Consider the following 15,928-nt stretch of genomic DNA (forward strand, 5'->3'; position numbering starts at 1 on the left):
ATTCTAAGACTTGCATGAATAAATGCATATCTAAACAGCTTGAAAAGTGGGTGAAAGTGTTGTTTTCGCACCTGTTGTGGGGGTGAAAAAACTCACTGGACAAATCCACCAGAAAGCTAAACAGCTCCACCCGCTGGTGAAAGATATTACTGCATTAGAACGGCTCCATAACAACAGTGTGATGGGACTACAAGTATTATTATTTTTTATTTTTTTACAAAATATTGCATTTAGTCAATCCCGCCTCCTTCTGCAATGCAGGCAAGCGTACAATCACTCCTAGCTTTTAATCATATATCACACAGTTTTGACTTCCCGCCCCCCCTTCATCCTCCTCCAGTGAATTAAAGATCTGGGTGCCAGAACCGGACCACTCCGAGCTGCCAGCTTTGTGGTGGGACGCTGTCTCTGACAAGTGTCTGCTACTGGGGGTCTTCAAGCACGGTCAGTGACACTTTTATAAAGGGTTATATTTTTTATTATTATTTTTTTATGCATACAGTACCATCTTTCCTCATGGCAGACTGTAGAAACTACCAGGGATCTATTAGGGGATTAGGTATTTATTATGTATTTGTACAATGTGTATTTATTTAAACATAATTTAAATTATATTAAATATATATATTTAATATTTATTTCAATTCAATATTTGGATATTGTTATATATATATTATATATATATATATATATATATATATATTGTTTTGTCATTTTATAGGAAAGGTCTGTATTTGTACAATGTGTATTTATTTAAAAATAATTTAAATATATATATTTAATATTTTTTTCAATTCAGTATTTGGATACTATATATATATATATATATATATATATAGTCATTTTATGGTAAAGGTCTGTATTTGTACAAGTGTATTTATTTAAAAATAATTTAAATAATCATTGAGTTATTAAATAAATATTATATATATATATATATATATATATATATATATATATATATATATATATATATATATATATATATATATATATATATATTAAATATTTATTCCAATTCAGTATTTTGATATTTTTTATATATATATTTTGATATATATTTTTTTGTCATTTTATGGGAAAGGTCTGTATTGTACAATGTGTATTTATTTAAAAATAATAATATAATATATATTTAATATTTATTTCAGTTAAGTATTTGGGTTTTATATATTTATATATATATATTTTTTGTCATTTTAATTAATGTTGCATTTCTCATATTATATATTATCACCCAGTAGGTGTAGCATCTTATCATATTAAGCCATTTTTGTTGAATTTAACACAAATTTATCCATATATGTTTGGCCAAAATGTTTACACAACAATGCCACAACATAAACAACACAGAAAAATTGTTGTTTTATTAGAAAATAACCTATATTTTGTCATCCGATATTATTTTATGGCCTCCATAGGGACGCTGTGGAGGCCATTATGTTCATTTGTTATGCTTTCATTGTGTAACTATCATTTGTACTTCCAGGTTATGAAAAGTACAACACCATCCGAGCGGACCCCGCGTTGTGCTTCCTAGACCGAGTCGGTCGACCGGACGAGAAGGCCATCGCCGCCGAGCAGAGAGGCAACGATTTCATGGACGGGTGGGGAACCAAACACCAAACAAATTAAAAAAAAAAAAAAACATGTCTAGTTATCAAACGTTAAACATTTTTCTGTGTGTGTTTGCAGGGATGTGGACGATCCCGAATACAAGCCCGCTCCGGCCCTGCTGAAGGATGATATGGAGGTAATGTCACACCCCCACCTGAAAGGTCACGTTGTCTCTTTTGAAAAGGCCGATCAATAATCAGACTGACAGAGACGAACACCTTTCCTTCTTAGCATTGATGCACGTCTGCTCATGTTACTCATTCTTGCTGAGGCATCCTTCGTTCTGGAAAGCAGGGGTCTCAAACTCAATTTACTCAATTACTCAATTAAAAAAAAAACAAAAAAAAAACGCATTTATTAAAAACAAAAAACTTACCACTTCCACACGGATAGGGAGGATAACTATTAACAGTTATTTAACCTTTAACATGAACATTAATCAAATGTAATAATTTTTTCTGGGTACATGATACCATACAGCATCCATATCAAACTTGCGCGGGGCCGCACTAACAAGGCGGGGGCCTCAAATTAGTGTCCTGCGGGCCACATTTGGCCCGCGGGCCGCGTGTTTGAGACCCCTGCTGTAAAGTAACAGCCTTTTTTTTCCCCTTGCAGGATGACGCCTCCTCTCCCGGAGACTTGGTCGTCACTGACAACGCCGGAGGTGAGTGTTAGTCACACGTAATCCTGCCGTTGAATCATCAGGATGATGTCCGCAAGTCGGAAATGTCCACAGACGTTAATTAGCACTCAAGTTTGCAATTTTTTTTTTTTTTTTTCCCGTTCCCTCCAGATGCGGCTCCGGACGCGGAGAGCGCCTACTGGCCCTCATCGTCGGTGCTCACCGCTCGACTGAGACGCCTGATCACGGCCTCGCAGCGCTACACCAAGAGCCGGCAGATCCTGCAGATCCATCAGGTACAGTCTCAGTCGCTGCAGCAGGTCTCCATGATGTCGGCGCCGCTCTGCCCGCTGCTGCCGCCGGCGCTCGTCGAACCACTCAACCCCAAGATGGCGGCCAAGATTGAACGACAGCAAAGGTCAGAAATTAGAAACACCTTTCATACTGTCGACTGTGAAATCGACCGATGTGGTTTTTTTTGAGCCGATGCCGATTTTGCTTAGGTCGATACTGTTTTTGATCCCTCAATTTACATGAAAAAATGACAATAATAACAAATATTCATTCATTTTCTACCACTTTTTCCTCACGAGGGTCGCAAGGGGTGCTGGAGCCTATCCCAGCTCTCTTTTGGGCGAGAAGCGGGGTACACCCTGGACTGGTGGCCAGCCAATCACAGGGCACATATAGACAAACAACCATTCACACTCACATTCATACCTATGGACAATTTGGAGTCGCTAATTAACCTAGCATGTTTTTTTTGGAATGTGGGAGGAAACCGGAGTACCCGGAGAAAACACGCAAACTCCACACAGAGATGGCCGAGGGTGGGATTGAACTCGGGTCTCCTAGCTGTGAAATCTGCACACAAACCACTCGACCGCCGTGCAGCCCAAAATTTAAATTAATTAATTCATTCATTTTCTACTGCTTATCCTTATACGAGGGTCACAGGGGTGCTGGAGCCTATAAAAATAAAAATAAAAATAAAAATAAAAATAAAAATAAAAATAAAAATAAAAATAAAAATAAAAATAAAAATAAAAATAAAAATAAAAATAAAAATAAAAATAAAAATAAAAAAATACAAAAATTCATAAATTCATTCATTCATTCATTTCCCTATCCCAGCCGCCTTTGGGCAAGAGGCGGGGTACTCACAGGGCACATATAGACAAACAACCATTCACACTCACATTCATACCTATGGACAATTTGGAGTTGCTAATTAACCTAGCATGTTTTTTTGGAATGTTGGAGAAAACCGGAGTACCCGGAGAAAACCCACGCATGCACGGGGAGAACATGCAAACTCCACACAGAGATGGCCGAGGGTGGAATTGAACCCTGGTCTCCTAGCTGTGAGGTCTGCGCACTAACCACTCGACCTCCATGCCGCCATAAAAATAAATAAATAAAAATAAATAATTCAAATTATGTTAAGAAAGCAGGAAGTGAACAAATGTAACAGTTACTGATTGTAAAAGTACCAGATGGAGGGGTAGGATTTAATAAGCTTTGCTTCTTCCTACTCCTTTTGGACATGTGGAACTGGGAACTGAGGGTGGAATTGAACCCTGGTCTCCTAGCTGTGACGTCTGCGCACTAACCACTCGACAATATACAAATATTACAGGTCTCAATTTTAAACAAATATTTATTAAAATGTAAACATTGAACAAAGTAGGATTCAGCTTCCTTAAAAATACATTTAAACGGCATAATCAACTTTAATATTTATCCATGTGCAAAATATTTCTGGATATATCGGCCGGCCGATGTATCGGTCGATTCTTAGTTTTCAGCTCTCGCATCGGAGCTCGACTATGACTAAACGTAGAATGTTTTCCTTCCGCTGTTAACAGATGGACCCGGCGGGAAGAAGCTGATTTCTACCGTGTGGTCTCCACCTTCGGCGTCGTCTTCGACCCGACGCTGGGCCGCTTCGACTGGACGAAGTTCCGTGCGATGGCTCGACTGCACAAGAAGACCGACGAGAGCCTGCAGAAATATTTGTGCGCCTTCGCCGCCATGTGCCGACGCGTCTGTCGCCTGCCGCCCAAAGAAGGAGGTCAGATCATCTATTAACCAGGGGTCTCAAACTCAATTTACCTGGGGGCCACCGGTTCCGGTTCCGGTTTTCCACACCAAAATATCTGATAAAACATTCCACTGTTCTCAAATATCTTAATTTTTATTTTTCTATACACAAAATAAGATTAAAAAATAAATAAACAAATTAAGAATAAAGACAATAAATCAATCAATCAGTAATAAATAAGTAAAATAATAATAAAACAGCAAATAAGAAAAACGTAAGAAACCACATACAGTTGGTAGAGAAATTATTTTTTTCATATTCAAATGTACAGTTATTTAACCTTTAACATGAACATTAATGAAACTTAATAATTTGACCCAATTAGCAAGTTAGCATCGTACTCAGTTCCATCTGGGAGCGGCGTCGTAACTTTTACAACATCTTGACGTGTATTTTCCGTTTCATTTCCTGCATTTATTTGTACCCAGCGTCATATAAGCCTTTAGCTTCATTGCTAATCCAAAGCAAAACAGGGGCGGGGTAACAGGGTAGGGTAACAGTATGGGGCGGGGCAAAATCATGTGCACACAGCTTTAAGCTGTCATTTCAACATTAAACTTTGGGGCCTCAAAGTAGCGTCTCGCGTGCCGCATTTGGCCCACGGGCCGCAAGTTTGAGACCCCTGTACTTGACAAACCCAACATGCTGACTACTCAGCAGAGTTCCAGGCTGATTAATGATTGGTGGGAAAATAAACATGGGTTTGTTTCCGTTGTTTCCCAACATGCGTTCCAGACTCCGCGGTGGACCCGTCCCTCATCATCCAGCCCATCACGGAAGAGCGGGCGTCTCGCACCTTGTACCGAGTGGAGCTCCTCCGCCAAGTGAGAGAGCAGGTCCTTCGCCACCGCTTGCTCTACGAGCGCCTGTCGCTGTGCCAGATCAGCTCCGACTTACCCGTGTGGTGGGAGGTCGGCACCCACGACCGAGACCTGCTTATCGGCGCCGCCAAGCACGGCGTCAGCCGCACGGATTACCACATACTCCGAGACCCCGAACTGGGCTTCATGGCGGCGCAGCGCAACTCCAGCCAGACGAAGCCCGCATCGCAGCAGCCGCGTACGTTCACGCCGGTCATGCACCCTCAGTACCAGGCCTCGCCGCTGACGGGTTCTCCGCTGCCGCCTCCGAGCCAAAGGGACTCGGAGACGGCTGGAGTCGTCCCCAAAGCGGAGCCCCCATCAGAAGGGGAGGAAAGCAGGGAAAAAATGAAAGACGGCTGGAGTCCCGCCGTTGCACCAGCGACCCCTTCAGGAACGGCGGAGGAGAAACCCGTCACTGAATTGAGGGACAGCGAGAGGCAGATGGTGGCGGCGAGGACCAAACCCCTGACGCCCAATTCCTCCGAGAGGAAACCCAAGAAGGCCAGCAAACGGGGCCGCAGAGAGAACAGGCGGGCGTCCGGGTCCGATTCGGACGGCTCCTCATCGAGCTCCTCGTCACGCTCCTCGTCATCGTCATCGTCTTCTTCTTCTTCCTCGTCCCGCTCCGGGTCCAGTTCGTCGTCGTCTTCATCGTCTTGCTCCTCGGGGTCTTCGTCGTCATCGTCTTCCTCTTCTTCTGATGACAGCGACAGTGAAGGAGAAGACAGGAAGGAGAAAGGTGAGTCGGGAATTTTACATTTGATTTCACTCGCGGTCACCATCACAGCATATCATAGCAGTACATACGTAGATGTACTTCAGGGGTCTCAAACTCAATTTACCTGGGGGCCAATTTACCTGACAAAACACGACTATAGTCACATTTATACTCTTTTTATTTACAACATATTGCGCAACTGCAGGGTCTTGAGACACATGCTAACTCGCAAACTAGAGAGCTAGCGACCTAAACAGTAGCCTTCAAGTTATTTCCTTTCAACTTAAATAGCCAAAAACTTACCACTTCCACACGGATAGGGAGTATAACTATTAACAGTTATTTAACCTTTAACATGAACATTAATCAAACGTAATAATTTTTTCTGGGTACATGATACCATACAGCATCCATATCAAACTTGCGCGGGCCGCACTAACATTAAACGTTCATATCAAGGCGGGGGCCTCAAACTTGTGTCCTGCGGGCCACATTTGGCCCGCGGGCCGCATGTTTGAGACCCCTGATGTACATAGTACAGTACATAGATGCCACTACTGGCACTCGTACCCAGGACTTCACAGTTTTTTTTTCATTCAATCATTAATAAGACGAATGTTTTTGTACACAACAGTAGTACGTTCAAAGGCGGTCGGAAATCACAAAACTCCACATCACGCATACCTGCAAGGTCGCTAACCGTCTCATTTGCAGTGCCCGCAGCTCCCAGCGTGAAGGCTTTTGACGAGGACAGCGTGGCATCTCTTGGCGCCACACAAGACGACACGCAGGACCCCCATTCTTCTGAAAACGGCATCGCCCACAGCGCAGCCCATCCCTTCCAGGCAGGAGGATACATGCTCGCCTCCTATTGGCCAAAGGTGAGCCACGCTCCTGCTCTTGTGGTAATGGTAATGGTAATGGTAATGGTAATGGTAATGGTAATGGTAATGGTAATGGTAATGGTTTTATTTCATTTGAACATGCATCAGATTACAATTGAGTGCATCCCATAATCAGTTCCCAGTTCCACATGTCCAAAAGGAGTAGGAAGAAGCAAAGCTTATTAAATCCTACCCCTCCATCTGGTACTTTTACAATCAGTAACTGTTACATTTGTTCACTTCCTGCTTTCCTAACATAATTTAAATTATTTATTATTTTTTTTAATTTATTTATTTATTTTTATTTTTTAAATTAATTTATTTTAATTAATTATTTTAATTAATTTATTTTTATTTATTTATTTATTATTATTTTTATTTTTTGTCCCGTACCGAAGTACGCGGTGATATGACCATCCAATGCCATAATGGGTACGAGTGGTTAGTGCGCAGATCTCACAGCTAGGAGACCAGGGTTCAATTCCACACTCGGGCATCTCATTGTGGAGTTTGCATGTTCTCCCCGTGCATGCGTGGGTTTTCTCCGGGTACTCCGGTTTCCTCCCACATTCCAAAAACATGCTAGGTTAATTGGCGACTCCAAATTGTCCATAGGTATGAATGTGAGTGTGAATGGTTGTTTGTCTATGTGCCTTGTGATTGGCTGGCGACCAGTCCGGGGTGTGCCCCGCCTCTCGCCCAAAGGCTCCACCCTCGTGAGAAAAAAGCTTTGGAAAATGAATGAATGAATTTATTTTTATTTTTTAAATTAATTTATTTTTATTTTTATTTTTATTTTTATTTTTATTTTTATTTTTATTTTTATTTTTATTTTATTTTTATTTTTATTTTTATTTTTATTTTTATTTTTATTTTTATTTTTATTTTTATTTTTATTTTTATTTTTATTTTTATTTTTATTTTTATTTTTATTTTTATTTTCAGATCATATTTCTCCTCTCTTGTAGAGAAGTATTAGATGACATTTTTAGCTAATTGGTTATTTTTAGCCTTATGCATTATTTTAGCTGTTTGAAGATGAACTATATCAGCAAGTTGAAGTATTTGTGATTTTAGAAATAAGGAGTTAGTATGTTCTCTGTAGGCAGCATTATGCATTATCCTTACTGGCCTTTTTTTGCAGTACATTTAGCGAGTGAAGATTGCTTTTATAGTTATAGTTATTACTCTTCCGTTTAAGCCGGATCATTATTCATCCCCCTGACGTCTCCGCATCGTTCCTTTTCAGGACCGTGTCATCATCAACCGCCTGGACAGCATCTGCCAGGCGGTGCTGAAGGGCAAGTGGCCGGTGACGCGGCGCGTCTACGAGCCCGGCGGCGCCATAGCCTCCTTCTACACCACCAAGCTCCTGGACGGCAGTCTGTGTGAGGACCCCTCGGCCTCGCCCCAGGGGTCAAAGGTGACCAAGCATGTTGCAGAAAGCAAGGAGTTCTCAGTAAAGCTGAACGATGTATGTTGATTTTCTCCCGTTCCTCCTCATGCCCCCCTCAGCTTCTCGTTAGGACCCCTTGCACCTCTGCTGCCATGTTCAGCATGTTTTTTTTTTGGTTTTTTTTCCGCTGCTCTTTCCTTTCCTTTGGGGTGAAATTAGTGCTTGTCACGGCCTCACATGAGGAGCGATTCATGTAATAACAGCCTTCCTCTCTTTTTCCCACGCACTCACTGTGAATCGGGGCCAAAAGGTTGTGATTACATCAGCACACGTGAAGAGAACACTGTAAAAAGTGTCCAACTAAAGGATATTACTATTTTGGGTGCTTTTAACATCCACATTTCCTGTGCAGCATGGCTTCCAAAGTACGGTCCAATCAATTCTACCCACTTGGCACTATCTGCTGTGTGTCGGGTGTACTAACACGCAGGCAACGCAAGTATTTACAGGAGAACCTCCTCATTTTTTATTTATTTTTTTACCAATAAGTCCAACCGGGACTCCGCATACTGCTACGCACAGCTGGAAGCTTCGGTGTCGGATATGCCAACAATCTGGCAACACCGCAAACGTCCTCAAAGCGTCGTCATTAAAATACGACCACTTCGATGCCCCTCCCTCACTTTTTTTGTTGTTTTTGTACAGCTCTTTGCAACTGTTTCATATTTCGGACAATTAAAAAGACGGACACTGAGCCGTGCCATTAACGCACCTTCCCGCGACACCAAGTCTTGGCGTCTCCAAAAAAAACGCCAAACTCTTGTGATGTTTACAAGCAATTACAAAGTAAAGTTTATCTTTTTTAACTGGCTTACATCCATGAAATGTAAACTTATTTTATGTTATTTCCTCACTTTATCTGCGTGACCGTTTAAGTAACATTTCGGCATACTCGACACTCATAAAAAGTGTAAAAAGAAGCTAACCACTGCTTGGCGGCATCAAATAAAACCAATCAAACGTTTAACATTATTGATTCAATGATGCACGGCATGCAGTAGCGGAAAGTCAAGTTTTTGTGTTCTTGTTAGAATAATAATTATAATAATATATTGTTATAATAATAAAAAATATATATTGTTTAAAAATACGTTTTAGAAATGATTTAACTTAAAAAAAAACAAAAAAATAAATTGTAAATAATAGTCATAATAATAATATATTGTCATATAATTTAAAAATATGTTTTTAGAAATGATTTAACTTAAAAAACAAAAATAAATTATAAATAATAATAATAATAAATTAAAAAAATAGAAAAATCTGCATTAATTTAACAAGAATAAAGTCTAAATGATAATTTGTAATCTTAATTTTACGACAGTAATGGAAAAATAACATTAGTTTTAGTAGCATAAAGTTGAAATACTAAAGAAAATGTTTTGTGTATTTCTGTTTTTAAAAATACGTTTTTAGAAATTTAACTTAAAAAACAAACAATAAATTATAAATAATCATAATAAATAAAAAAATAGAAAAATCTGAATTCATTTAACAAGAATAAAGTCTCAATGTTAATTTTGTAATCTTAATTTTACGACAGTAATGGAAAAATAACATTAATTTAGTAGCATAAAGTTGAAATACTAAAGATTTTTTTTTATTTATTTCTGTTTTATGAAAAAAATTGAAAAATTTGGTTGCTGAAAACGTTATGTAACAAGAATAAATACAATAAAAAAAATAACAAAAACAAAGATATATATAGTATCTACAGTATATAACATTTTAGCACATCTACATGTGTTGATTTACCAAATGGGGGCATTGAAATGTTGAGGTTCCACTGTATGTATTTGTGTTTTGAAATAACAATGATATATATATATATATATATATATAATCATGTAGCATTGGAGCTCCAAAAAGAACCTTGAATGGATTGCATCACCCAACAAGGAGGACTCACCCGGAACCGCTGCCCCTGTGCTTTTGTGCAGCAGGAGGGAAGTCTCAAGCTGACCTTCCAGAAACAGGGTCTACCTCTGAAGAGGCCCCTGGACACAGAGGAGGGCCCCCAGTCACAGCAGCAGTACCTGGCTCGACTCCACGACCTGCAGAGCGCCTCGGACACGGGCCTGGCCGACATCACCAAGCCGCAGTGCAGCTTCCAGAACGGTACGCCGTCTTTTCTTATTCCTACCACCAGATGGCAGCAAAAACTTGATTTACAGTATTGGATGCTGCTTCTGCTGCAGTGCCTTCAGGTCTTGCTGGTCCCATGAGGATAAACGGAGTCCTGGATGGCCAGCCGGTGGTGAAGCGGAGAAGGGGGAGGAGGAAGAACGTCGAGGGGATGGACCTGCTCTTTATGAACAAGACTCAAGTCCCTGACCAGGTAAGATGCCGGACCGCGATGATACACGAGTACAGATACATAACCGTGGTTTCCCAACGTGATTCCAGGCACTTCCCGGGTGGGGAGGAATCGGCCAAGTGGGCGTGGCTCCAGTGCCGGGTTACACCCAGAACTTGGGTCCGGGTCCCGAAGACATGGAGAGCAGGGTTCCCGTCATCAACCTCAAAGACGGTACCCGGCTTGCCGGGGACGACGCTCCCAGGAAGAAAGATCTGGAACAGTGGCTGAAGGAGCACCCCGGCTTTGTGCCGGACACGGGAGCCTTCATCCCTGTGAGAATCGGAGCTGCGTACATAAAATCCGAGGAGTTATGTGTCCTTTGTCTTCATTTTTTTTTTTTAATTGTTTTTCCACGTAGGGCGTCAACAAGATGCCTTTGCAGTTCCACATCCAGGACGGACGGCCCAAGCAGAAGAGGCATCGCTGCAGGAACCCCAACAAGATCGACGTCAACAGTCTGACGGGCGAGGAGAGAGTGCAGATCATCAACAGGAGGAACGCACGCAAGGTGTGGTACTACTCCCCCGGACTGGTGGCCAGCCAATCACAGGGCACATATAGACAAACAACCATTCACACTCACATTCATACCTATGGACAATTTGGAGTTGCTAATTAACCTAGCATGTTTTCGGAATGTGGGAGGAAACCGCAGTACCCGGAGAAAACCCACGCATGCACGGGGGAGAACATGCAAACTCCACACATAGATGACCGAGGGTGGGATTGAACTCTGTGAGGCCTGCGCGCTAACCACTCGACCGCCGTGCAGCCTCACTCTATTATTCATTTATCAACTGTAACAATGCTAATGAACTGCAATTAGATTATATGCTATATGTTTTTGTTTTTCCTTGCCGTCTGTATTATTATCTTTTTTTTTTTTAAAGGTGGGTGGAGCTTTCGCGCCTCCGCTCAAGGATCTGTGCCGCTTCCTTCAGGAGAACCCAGAGTACGGGGTCCCGCCCGAATGGGCGGACGTTGTCAAGCAGTCGGTGAGTCTGATATGTTTGGGGAACAGGAATAAACAACATATTATGTAATGCAGTCAGTACTACACTGTATTCAATCATAATAATAATACATTGTTCACTTCCTGCTTTCCTAACATAATTTAAATTATTTATTTTTATTTTTTTAATTAATTAATTAATTTATTTTTATTTTTTAATTAATTCATTGTTATTTTTTATTCAATTCATTTTTAATTTTTTATTATATTTAATTTTTTTATTTTTATTTTTTGTCCTGTATCAAAGTACATTATGAGCATCCAATGCCATAATGGGTACCATAGTAAGTGTCAATATAGTGATATATATAGCACATCATGACTGGTTCAAGACTCTTCATCCTTGTATTTAGCAAACATCAACTGCTTGTATTGTTTCTTGAATTGGCTCATCGTTGTGCATTGTTTGATTTCCTTACTCAATCCATTCCATAGTTTGATTCCACATACTGAAATGCTATGGCTAGCATAACGTAGTCCTAGCATAGAAGTGTTTCAAATGTACTTCTTCCCTGAGATCATATTTCTCCTCTCTTGTAGAGAAGTATTGGATGACATTTTTAAGTAATTGGTTATTTTTAGCCTTATGCATTATTTTAGCTGTTTGAAAACTTTGAAGTGAATGTGTTGGTGGACGGGAAGCCAGTGGAGGTTTTGGAGGACAGGGGTAATGTGTTGGCGGGAGCGGATGGAGGTTCGGAGGCTGGCAGCGAAGTTCTTAAAATATATTGTAGTTTGTTGAGGGTTTTGGATGGTGTAACGTAGAGAATACTGTTGCAGTAGTAACAATCAGTAACTGTTACATTTGTTCACTTCCTGCTTTCCATCATACAGTTTAAGGTTTTTGTTTTTTGTTTTTTGTTTTTTATTTTGTAGTTATGGGTAGGTGTTGTGATGTTTTTGGGACCGATGATGATAATATCTGTTTTGTCATTGTTAAGTTTAAGAATTTTTTGTTCCATCCAAGTTTTGATATCAGCTAAGCAGTTGGTGAGGGTGGAGTAGATGTTGGAGTTGATAAAGGTGGTGGAAATGTATAGTTTGAATATCACCGGCGTAGCTGTGGAAACTGAGGCCATGTCGACGGATGATATTGCCGAGTGGAAGGATGTAGAGGATGAAGAGAAGAGGACCAAGCACCGAACCTTGAGGAACACCTCGAGGTAAAGGGGTAGCTATTTATGTGCACGAACTGTTGACGATTGGTGAGGTATGACTGGAGCCAGGACAGAGCAGAATCGGCGATGTTGAGGCGTGACAGGAGGCTAGAGTGGCTAATGGCTAATTGTAGCATTTTGGCTAATCAAATTGACATTACAGAAGAGGCAGGTTTTATCCGCCCTTTTCTTTTCACACAGCGTTTTCAGCGTTCCGTTAAATGCTAACCCAATCCACCTGGCATCCTTTCAGGGCTACCTCCCAGAGAGCATGTTTGACCGGATCCTGACGGGTCCCATTGTTCCCGAGGAGGTGAGTCGCCGAGGACGGCGGCCAAAGAACCCTCTGGTGAAAGCGGCGGCAATGGCGGCGGCAGCAGCAACGCCTTCGGCGTCCTCGCTGGGCTTGAACCCACTGCTGGCCAACGGGCTCCTCGCAGGCATGGACCTGGGCAGCCTCCAGGCCTTCCAGCAGAACTTCCAGAGTTTGCAGTCCCTGCAGCTCACCGCGGGCCTCATGGGCCTGCCGTCGGACGCCGGCAACCTCGCCGCTAGTAACTTAGCCGCCATGTTCCCTATGATGCTCTCCGGCATGGCGGGAATGCCCAACCTGCTCGGGGTGAGCCCCTTGCTCGGGAAGGCCGGCCAGGACTCCGAGGACAAGAAGGAGAATGGAAGCGGCGTCGGCGGAGGCGGCGCGTCAGGAGAGTCATCCGCCCTCTCGGTCGACGCCAAAGGAGAAAGGACAGAGGGCGTGAGCGCCGCGGCTTCCTCCACCTCCAGCACCGCCTCCTCTGCCAGCGGCCCCCAAAGTGCCTCGGCAGGCTCCACCCCCGCAGTCCCGCTCAACCCCTTGTTACTCTCCAGTATGCTTTACCCAGGGATGCTTCTCACTCCAGGCCTTAACCTTCCCACTCCCGCCGCGCAGCCCGCCAACGCTGACCCCGCCCCTTCTCACGCTCCGCCCCCAACTGTAGCCCCGCAGTCAACCGCAATGGCGGCGAAGCAGGAAACTTTGGAAGACGACGACGACGACGATGACGAAGAAGACGACGACGAGTCGGGGGAACAGAAAGACAACAGCGGTTCAGGAAAAGCTGAGTCGTCTTCATCGGAATCGGGGAGCTCCTCGTCATCCTCGGACGATTCCAGCGACGAGGACTGACGGATGAAACTAAGACGATAAATCTATTTATGTATGGCCCTCCTAGAAATGTATTCATATATCACAAATATGGATTTTTTTTTTTTTTGCGAGCACTTACGTTTTTTTCTTTACATGTAAATAACTAACAAAATTGTTGTGTAATAAAATATGAGGAAAAAAAACACGAAAAAAGGCACAAAAAAACTGAAATAAAATTTCAGTGTTTGTTCAAAAGGTACCGTCTTGTTTTGAGACATTTTGCATGTAGAATCGTCACACCTACGATGTACAAATGCATCATGAAAAGGAAAAAGGCATTATTGTAATTATGTCAGGATTTACTTTTATTATTATTATTATTATTATTATTATTCAAAACCACATCGACACGCTGGTCGAGCTGTGCTATTAATATATTTGGATGGTGGGGGCGGGGCTATAATTTGTCAATGTTTATATGTTTGCTTTGCAAATGGCGGATAGTGTCTGATAGTGAGCAATAACTCGGGCAGCTAACGAATGTCACTCAAGCTGTAGATTCCGTTTCACTAGCGCATTTTTTAAGCATCAGCTTGTTCCCGCACGGTTAGCACAGCATTTAAATTAAAAACGATAACAAAAAAAATCCGAAAAAAATATGATTTTGGCTGCGTTATCGCACGGCACGTGGCGCTCGGTCGTGTACGGAGATTTTTTTTAGCTTCCAAAATTTCACACGGCTGTGCCAAAATGTCTCACTACGAGCTTCCGGTAATGTGTTGCGATATCGGAACGTCGTGTGACGGCTTCCGGTGTTTATTTCCGGGTCATAGCGCGGCTCAAGCACAAATTCTGTTTTTGTTTTGAAACGTAGTGCCACAGCTAGCTAGCTAGATTGCAAGTTAGCTAGCGAGATGACAAGCTAGCTAGCTAGCTAGCTAGCTGTGGCAAGGGCTCCACCCCCCGCCGCCACTCGTTTGTTTATTTCGGAGCTTCAGCTTAGACGTAGAAGTGCCCTTATCTTGTACCTCTGTGTTTTTTTTTGGACACTGCAACAACGCAAACACTGGAATTGAATCAAACCGAAGTACCTTTTTGTTCGTGTGTTATATCGGACAGCGACGCTGGCTCCGACACTGCTGGACTGTTAGTTCATCAACACGCTCAGAGTCGCTGTTAAGCCTCGTTCTCCCACGGTCAGTGAACGCACCGAGACTGAAATCATTGCATTGCTAGCTTGAAGGTATTTTTCTATGTTTTTCTTACGCTTTGCAGTGCCCTTATACTTCATTAAGGTATAATCCATCAGGTTTTCCTTGGCTCCTGCTTTTTTTTATTTTGGGGAATTCCATCGGTGTTAAATACGCGCGTACTTTACTGCTGTATAGGAAGGTTGTCATCCATGTCATCACTGAGACAGAATTCGCATCAAGTCGTTTTTTTTTTTTTTTCAAGCTTGACGATATCGTAAATGTCACCACCATGGTCACTTTTTGTCCTGTTATTTTTCATTCTTGAGTAATATTTGCAAAAGTTGTGCTCTGTGTAGTCGATTTTATGTAGTGGGGGAAAAGAAATGGGAGGGAGGGAGGGGGGGTCTTAAAAGAAGAAAAGAGTCATTTGTAATTTATTGGATTACTTTCTATGAAGTTCTATAGAGGAAACTGAGGTTTAATTATTTTTATTAAACATATTCTTCTGAGTATTCATCACGTGTCTCTTTGTTTGGAGCCATGTTTGTTATTACACTTTATTGTTTACAAATGCTTGAAAAAAAAGTCAATAATATTTGATTTGAAAATCATTTTTATTGTAAATAACTTTCACATTCCTAACATTCCTATAAAAATCTACAGTGCTCGGATTAAATAGATCAAACGTGATTCTTAATTATTAAAAAATAAGTACTTTTTTTGCTTTTATGTTCAAAAATAATAAATTGTCTGGATTTTAATTGGTAATTTTCTTGCTCTGACGTGACATAATCAAGATCGTTGGCCAAAATCT

At 41.7% G+C, this 15,928-nt stretch overlaps 1 protein-coding gene across 8 annotated transcripts in view; it reads left to right on the forward strand.

Moving 5' to 3' along the window:
* chd9 (chromodomain helicase DNA binding protein 9) overlaps positions 1-15,375 on the forward strand; it is a 98,053-nt gene extending 82,678 nt beyond the window's left edge. For 5 of the 8 annotated variants that reach the window (XM_078795571.1, XM_058089449.2, XM_058089456.2 and 2 more), the window contains 15 exons: positions 341-444; positions 1,490-1,607; positions 1,696-1,753; positions 2,236-2,284; positions 2,414-2,660; positions 4,111-4,316; positions 5,082-5,948; positions 6,642-6,808; positions 8,061-8,285; positions 10,208-10,385; positions 10,466-10,605; positions 10,674-10,898; positions 10,985-11,134; positions 11,517-11,621; positions 13,049-15,375. In XM_078795571.1, coding sequence (XP_078651697.1) covers positions 341-444; positions 1,490-1,607; positions 1,696-1,753; positions 2,236-2,284; positions 2,414-2,660; positions 4,111-4,316; positions 5,082-5,948; positions 6,642-6,808; positions 8,061-8,285; positions 10,208-10,385; positions 10,466-10,605; positions 10,674-10,898; positions 10,985-11,134; positions 11,517-11,621; positions 13,049-13,960 — 3,751 coding nt within the window. In that variant the 3' untranslated portion in view covers positions 13,961-15,375. The remainder of the gene's footprint in view (positions 1-340; positions 445-1,489; positions 1,608-1,695; positions 1,754-2,235; positions 2,285-2,413; positions 2,661-4,110; positions 4,317-5,081; positions 5,949-6,641; positions 6,809-8,060; positions 8,286-10,207; positions 10,386-10,465; positions 10,606-10,673; positions 10,899-10,984; positions 11,135-11,516; positions 11,622-13,048) is intronic. The other 3 variants (XM_058089450.2, XM_058089451.2, XM_058089452.2) reach the window with 3 other exon arrangements.
* The last annotated feature ends 553 nt before the right edge of the window (positions 15,376-15,928 follow it).

Source organism: Doryrhamphus excisus, linkage group LG13, assembly GCF_037039965.1.
Source record: "Doryrhamphus excisus strain RoL-2023G ecotype Guam linkage group LG13, RoL_Dexc_Guam_v1.1, whole genome shotgun sequence".
Lineage (NCBI taxonomy): Eukaryota > Metazoa > Chordata > Actinopteri > Syngnathiformes > Syngnathidae > Doryrhamphus > Doryrhamphus excisus.